This window comes from Paracoccidioides lutzii, assembly GCF_000150705.2.
Source record: "Paracoccidioides lutzii Pb01 unplaced genomic scaffold supercont2.17, whole genome shotgun sequence".
NCBI classification, from domain to species: Eukaryota; Fungi; Ascomycota; class Eurotiomycetes; order Onygenales; family Ajellomycetaceae; genus Paracoccidioides; species Paracoccidioides lutzii.
Genome location: NW_015440963.1, coordinates 740179 through 748336, shown reverse-complemented (window position 1 = coordinate 748336; position 8158 = coordinate 740179). Strand labels below are relative to the sequence as shown.

General features: G+C 29.2%; 1 protein-coding gene across 1 annotated transcript; it reads left to right on the top strand.

The window, feature by feature from the left end:
- Positions 1-3488: 3488 nt before the first annotated feature.
- Positions 3489-3745, top strand: PAAG_12200 (hypothetical protein; the record flags this gene model as incomplete). Its single annotated transcript, XM_015847720.1, has 2 exons — positions 3489-3620; positions 3674-3745. Coding segments are annotated over 2 exons (204 nt in total), but the record flags the coding sequence as incomplete, so codon positions are not given.
- Between the last annotated feature and the right edge of the window lie 4413 nt (positions 3746-8158).

Here is an 8158-nt window from a genome sequence, read left to right as displayed (position 1 = left end):
AACTAATTAATATTTATTTATTAATTAATTAATTAATTAATAATTTAATCTAAAAATTAAAAAAAACTTTTATTAATATTTAATTTTATTATTTTATTAATTTAATTAATATATAGTATAAAAGATTTCAAAATCTAGAAGAATTAAATTTTAAAAGATTTATAAACTAATTTTATCAAAGTAGAAATAAAGAATTAAATATGTAACCAAGTAAAAATTTTATTTAAAATAAATAAAATTAAATTTATAACTTTAAATTTATTTTTTATAGTAGTATTTTTAGTTTTTTAATATATAACTAATTAGAAATTTATTTTTATCAATATAATTAATTATTAATTTTATATTCTTTTAATTTTTTTATTATATACTTTTTTTAATGATAAAAAAAATAATTTATATCTAGTGATTGTAATAGATAAAAGAAATAAAAATATATATAAATAACTAAAATATAATAATTTAGACAAAATTTATTAAATTTAGTTATAATATATTATTATATTTATTTATAATTAATAATTTATATCTGCTAACTATTAAATTTTAATATCTTTATTAAATATCTTTTATAATTATATTAAATCAAGCTTATTTAAAGTTTAACTTTTTTTATTAAAATTAATTATTTAATTTACTAATTATTATTTATATTATAAAAATTAATAAACTTTACTTTTTAATATGATTATAAAAAATAAAGTTAAATTTATAATATTAATTATTTTAATTTTAATTATTTATTATTTATTTTTAATTATATAAAAATTAATTTATAATCTTTATTAACTTTAGTAATTATTAAAATTATTATGATAATATTTATTAAAAAATTAATTTTAATAAAATTATATTTTTATTTCAATAATATTTTAATAAAATATATTTAAATTTTTAATTATAATATAAATATATATTATAAAATTAATAAATATTAAATAAATTATTATTTATTAACTATATAAATAAGTTAATAATATTATAATTTTCTATTAAAGTTAAAATATAAATATAATATAATAATTACTTTAAATAAAAAAATAAATATATAAAAGTTAAAAAAATTATTATAATATAAAAAAACTTTATAAAAAATTTATTATTTTTTATTTTATTTATTAAAATTAATTAATTATTTTAATTCAAATCTTTTATATTATAAATAAAATTATAAACTCTGTAGAATTGTAGAAATTATAAAATTATTTAACACATTAGAAGAAGATGTTTTAATTTTAATGTAAATTAATTTTTAATTAAATTTTTGCTTTTGTTAATAGATAAGTGTAATTAAAATCAATTATTTTATATTAAACTGACAAGTTAGAGTGTTCCACTGAATTGAGTACGCCACTCAGTTGAGCAGTACATTAACTAAATGTCAAATTAGGTGGGCCTCTTACCGTGTGAGATTTTTGCAACATATGAGCGATTTTTCCTACTTATGAGAATGACTGGTTTTTTAATTCTCATATACGTAAATGCTCATTCAAATCCATTAAAAGAAGTAGTTGAATTTAACCCTATAACTAGTAGGATCATATCCGACTGTAGATTCTAGGTGGAATCAAGTTAATTATTCATTTCTAGATTACTAACAATGAACCTGAACCGTCTGATACAATGTAACCAGACGTTATATTACAGATAGTTTAGCGGCTAAACCATGAGAGTGCTACAATGCTTCCTATAACTTTACCGCTGAGAAATGCGTATTATTGAGAACTGCATCGCTAAGCTGTGGATGCAAGCTCGCAGGTAAAAAAGATTTGACTTTCAGTAGTTAGTAAACATGTTAATTTTAAGGTTGTATCCGCATGAGTCCATTCAGTCATTATCCTTGGTAGAAAGTAGTATGTCTTGCATCATAATTTACAGGAGGGATCTATCTCTGCCTTGAAAAGGGGGAAAATGTTACCCCATATTAAAGATTTTTATATTTTCTAGTCTTCTTATCTCCTGTGCTCTCGTTTTACTCTGCAAATGTAGAGGAAACGGCCGCTTGTAGTACCAGTAGGTGCAGTATCTACATTAATCATCAAAACCGTGGGAAATCGGTTTAAAGAAGAAGAGAGCTTGAATAATGACAAAAAGGACGGTAACCTTTCAAAAGATCAAGACATAATAAACAAAAATGCAATTGTAGTTCCTAACATCCCCTATATTCACATCTTGAACCGGTAGATCGATCTCACCCATGATATCCAGCAACCACAATCCAGTAGTGGCCTCAACAAGATAAGGATGTGGGACGGGGTAACGACAGTCCGAGAGGCTGTGAGAGCAGTCTTCTGACTTCATCCACTTGATAATCCCCCTCTGCTAACCTATATTGTGTTGATATCGTGGAAACTTTAGCATGGATCCGTCGAGATATCATCGGGGTAAAGGAGGAGAAAGGAGAATAAGAGGAAAAAGGTGTTCTAATTTAGTTCCCATTCTCACAAAGGCACAGAGGCACTGATCCCTTGGAACTCACTTTTTGGGATAGCGAGTGAGCCTGTCTAGACTTTAAATACTGTAGGAACATATCACAAGGGTGCTTGGAAGACAACCATTGCTACAGGGATGATGTCAATATGCAATAAATTACAGCAAATTAGAAATTAAAGTTATTTACACATTTATTCCCGAGATCTGTCCGTTCTTGTTATGATCAAGAATCTCAAATCTGCTGAAGCTAAAAGTTCAGGAACCTGATGGGTTGAAAGATTGTTATCTCTTACCATAACAAATGGGAGTGATGGAGTGAGAAGAATTAGTGTCAGGTATCAGGTACAAAAAAGTGCCGCATGGGGTATCTGGCAGAGATCCACCATTTGTAAATGGCACCCTGCGAAGCCAACCACTGGCACTAGCGCATGGGGATGGCATGTCTTACATTCGTCGTCATCATGTTCGAGAAGTGACCTTGGGATGAACAAATGACGGACAGGAAAGGTAGCACCAAGGTGGGGAGGGAAGGGAGGAGTGGGAGAGGAGGAGCTTGGATAAATCAGAGAAGAAAAGGAAAGGCTATCAAACTGCTCACAGAGCTAGTTATGCTCAATTCTAATGCCCTGATATGTTCAAGACATCATGATGTCAGACTGCAGATACTCGTAAAAAATAAATCTGTAGTGATTTGATTCAATTCCGCCATTCTTTTCGCGGAGGTGGGCTGAGCTCACATGGAGAAAAAACCTATTAGACGATGTTTGAGTATAAAGAAAGGGACTGCTTTCAGACAAGCCCTGGATCGCATCCTGCGACCTAGGTGCCTCACGTGAATCTGGTGAACGTTTTTCCAACCGTATTTCGAGGATCACTGCTCTGTCAGAGGATCAAAACATCTACACAGTTTCTCCCGGAAAGGAGTAAAAGTTAATAAAAAGGAGTTCTCATATCAGAATAGGTGTTGACGCTAGCTAAGAGGAAAAGTAATGGGAAAACCCTCTTCCAGTCTCCAGGTAGTTGAATCAAATCATGTTGCTGTGACAATGATTCAGCGCGACACGAATTTTCCCTTCATGCTCCGAGTGTCATACAAAGCAAAAGAGAGACGGCGTGGAGCAAGTGGCACCAAGTTGGCTGATAAGTCTGAGATATTGAAAGAGGCCAAGATTGTTCGGTTCATCTTTGTATTACCGATCTTTCCACTGAAGATGAGCTGATATGTGGACTGAATTCACAGTCCCTGCTAGAACGCATGGAAGCTCCATGTCCGATGTCTCACTATGGAGTTGCAGCGCCGTTGAGAAAATAAGTATTCCAGAAGGTATTGGTCAGTCATGAGATAAAGTCTGGAAAGGGTGGGAAAAGAGAAAGAAATGAAACTAAATATAGTGGTTTAATCAGCAGCTGTGGTATATCACTGCATCTGGCTTTGCATCATCATCTTCTCCTCACATCACTTTTCCTTCAATGATACCAAACATTTCTTCGCTTGAAGGAAGGCATACAACAGGTTTCTTTTCACGAATTGTAATATATTAGTGATCAACCCGTAAAAAAGAGAAATGGATGCAAAAGAAAATTTTATTCAGATGCCACCCCTAGTAAAATTTACCACAAATGCTCTTCGTTAACTTAGTTAACTAACTAGTTAGTTAACTATTATTCCACGATTACTAATAGGATTGCCATTCTACTAGTTAACTAGCTATACATGCTTGTAGGCCTGCTTGTAGGATAGCTGCTGTAGTCTTTTTGACCTGAATTTTAGACACTCCTCTCAACATTAGTTATTGAACTCAGATTGAACTTTCATCTTAATCTTTAAGCAGTGAAAGACGTTTATTTAACTAGAAATCTTGTAAATTATAGCTTTCTCAGCTGTTTGCTAAATATATATGTTTTTAATAGCTCTTTTATTTTTTGTAAAAAAGTTTTTTGACTTCAGATTAATATTTCATCAGATTTAAACTACTTTAATATCATATAGTTATATATGTTAAAAGTTTTGATAGATAGTAAAATGTTTATCATACTGATTTCAATAAAAATTTATATATTCAGATATTTGAAACTATTAAGAATTTTGATATTTATTTTATTTAAAGCTATATATTTTTAAATAAATATAAATAAATGTCAACTTTCATTAAAGTTAAATAATTTAAATAAATTAACTTGACTTTTTATTAATAATTTAATGATAACTTTTATAAATAGTTAAAAATGTAAATAAATTTAATAGTTGCAGTAATATGAAAAAAAATTATACTGATAAAAAAATTATATATATATATATTATAAAATCATACAAAAATTAGTACTTATATGATTTTTAGAATTATTTAAATATAATATTTTAGAACTTTTTACTGCAAATCTAGCTTTGAATAAGAATTTTTTTTAAATTAGTTTATTGTTAAATTATTTGATATTTAATTAATTTTAAAGTCAATAAAATTCAATTTAATATTTCTTTAACTTTAAATTAAATGATTTAAAAATTTTTGTTTTAAAAATCATCAAGAACTTGATAAACTAATCACTAATTTTTATAACTAGCTTTTAAAATTAAAAGTCAATCTCTATTTTCTAAATCTTATATAGCTTGACTTTTTTGAGATAACTAGCATTTCTAGTTTTGAAATAAATGTTTATATTACTTTATACATATTTATACTTCATATATAATTTTTTAAATATTATTCTAAATTTATATCTCATTTAATAAAATGTAAAATTACTAAATTTGCTTAAATTAAGTTTTTTATATTTTTCTAATATCAATTTTTCTATCAACACAAGATGAAACTTTAGCATTGTATTTTAAAAATCCTGCTGCCAATACAGAGGCGTAAAAACATCCTCTAGGCTGTTAAGAGCTCCGTAATCGAATAGATTCTTCGCATTAAAATGCCATATTAACAAATTGATTGAATAATCGTGCATTTGGTTGAATGTGGTGAATTTTTACATGGCGGGCGGATTCTAGGGGTAGCATCTAACAAATTTCCTAATTCAAATGTGTCAGAATGATAAAGGACGACTCGAAGATAACAATTGGCGTCATTTGGCTGAAAACGAGTGAATTGCCGGTAGCTGCTAGCTCCAGGCTTTGTTCCTATTCATAGCACCAGATCCCAGACTAGCGTTGACTGATGCATGGAAAAGTTCAATGTGAACAGTAGGTTTCTGACCAGTAGCAAGGTTCTTCGTCAATCACACCTTCAATTGGCCAAAAAGGCCAATGGATTAACCAGAAGAGGGTGAGATGTTCTGCCTGATTGTTTTCGTGACGTGGCAGCAGGAAGAAAATACGATGGCAGTATGGAGCAGGGAGTTGACCCAACTTTCCCTCAGTGATTCACTTTTCGTGGGATCTAAACATGTTGCTTGTTCGATAACGAAAGATGCAATCTCGATTAACTGAACCTTCGAATCTTGTTTGATCTGAAAATGACCAAGCTCCAGTTTCCCTGTTCAAATACGCGTTTTTTTTGGGGGGGAGGGGGCGCGGAGTGGAGGAGATAAGAAACGAAAGGGATTGGAAGGGTTTATGAAATGATGAAAGCAGTGGGTTACCGTTCATGGCTTCCATGATCTAATAACGCTTATATGCAGACGGTAAGCCCGGGCGGATCCCGACCCACAGCAATGGGTGAGGAAATCACCATGTACTTTGCCGGCAGGCTCTAGGCTCAAGCGTGACCGCATGAGGTAAAAAAATTAGCTGGATGATTTCACGAGGAATTCAAAATAAAAAGTCTGTGAAAATGATACCATCTTCCAGGAGGAGAGGCGGAAATCGGCCCCATCACATCAGCTTTACAACTCCGTTAATATCGGAAGATTCATGTTGCAAGCGCCGTGTCCCATGAAATCGAGACTTTATTAAGGTTCTGGCCACTTATAGTAGTTAGCTGCAAAGGCAGTCGGAATCAAGGATTATTTAAGACCATTGTTAATCTGTTATATCCAAACGTCATGAAAAAGAATTGAGCATACCCATCGGTGCTGATTCAATCCAGGCGTTTGCCTAGTCTGCGCCCTCCATCAACCTGTTTTTAACTTGCCAACAAAGAAACGATATTCCCCACAGTTCCAATAGAGGAGCAACTTGGATTGCTTGGTTATATACCCTAATCTCTATTCCACGAAGGGTTGGACTCGAGCAGAGAAGTCAGTCTACCATTTTTAGGATTTTAAGGTTTTGTGGTATTGTTTGGGAGTTAACCGTATACAAATGCAATAAATGCATTCTTCTACTTTCTCTGTGCCAGTTCGATAGGTTTTTTTGGTCGTCTTAATCCACAGGATGAGACTGTTGCTCAAGAACTGGATCTCTCATCTGCCTGTTTCTCTGGGAGCTCCCACCTCTAGCATTCCGACTCTTCCCAGGGGGGAAACTTCTAAAATTTTGCGATGCGCATACGTTGTTGGATAGTGATAGCAGATTGAGATATTACTCGACAATATGAGATCTACTCTCTCGTTCACAATTTTATTTTCAGTTACAATCTGCCGTATGCTTGTAGTTGTAAGCCTGAAAAAATTTCTCACACTTGATCCAATGATAAGTTTCTCCAAAAATAAATAAATAATGCAGTGCAAGTATATTCTCTATCGCATATGGATAAAATTCCTTTTTCTGAGTTTCCTTTTTCCGTATGATAATTCGTATCTTCATGGGAAGGGTTTGAAGCCTGATGGGCAAGTATATTCGGATTGTGGAAGTGCCACTATATGAACTCCGCCACCCTACGAACTTCAAATCATTGTCATGATATTATTATTATTTTTATCATCATTATTATATTTTCTTGGCTTGAGGGCCTATGATAGCCTGACTGGGCACTAAACACTCTAGATACCATGATGTATGTCATCTTTGATAAGGGGAGGTTCAACATACCCATCTGAATATCCCCTCGTCTGCCGGTTTTGCCAGAATTAGCGCGGTTTTAAACGTGTAATATTAACAAGGATTAAAATGAGTTGGCTAATAGATTTCTCATATATTTCATATGATGAAACATATTAGACTTATTCATGCATATCTTCTCTGAACCTGATTTATTCACTATATAAAAATATAAATGTTTGTGTTTATGTTTATGTTTATATTTAAGTTTATATTCTTAAGAATTTTAACTGTTTTAATTAGTTAGTAAAAAATAAATTATATAATTATTCTACTAATTATAATAATTAAATTCTATAATTTATTAAAAAATAATATAATTAATATATTATTTTTAAATTAATTAAATAAAATTTATAAAATTATATATTAAATTATTTTATTTTATATATAAAATATTAATTATTATTAATAAATTTATATAAATAATATAAATAATATTTTAAAATTTATTTATATTTATTTAAATTTTTTTTTAATTATTTAAATATTATAAAAAAATTTAATAATAATAATAATATATAAAAGTTAATATTTTAATTTATATTATTATTAATATTATTATTAATTAAATTTAAAATAATAATTTTAAATTAAATATGATATATTATATTAAAAACTTTTATTTAAAAATATATTATAAAATTTATAATAAAATAATTTTTAATATAAAATTTAAAAAAAAATATAATTTATATAATAAAATTTATTAATAATATATTTTAAAAAATTTTAAATAATTTTTAATTTATTTTTATATATATAATTTAATTTTAAAATTTTTATTTATTTAATTTTTTATAA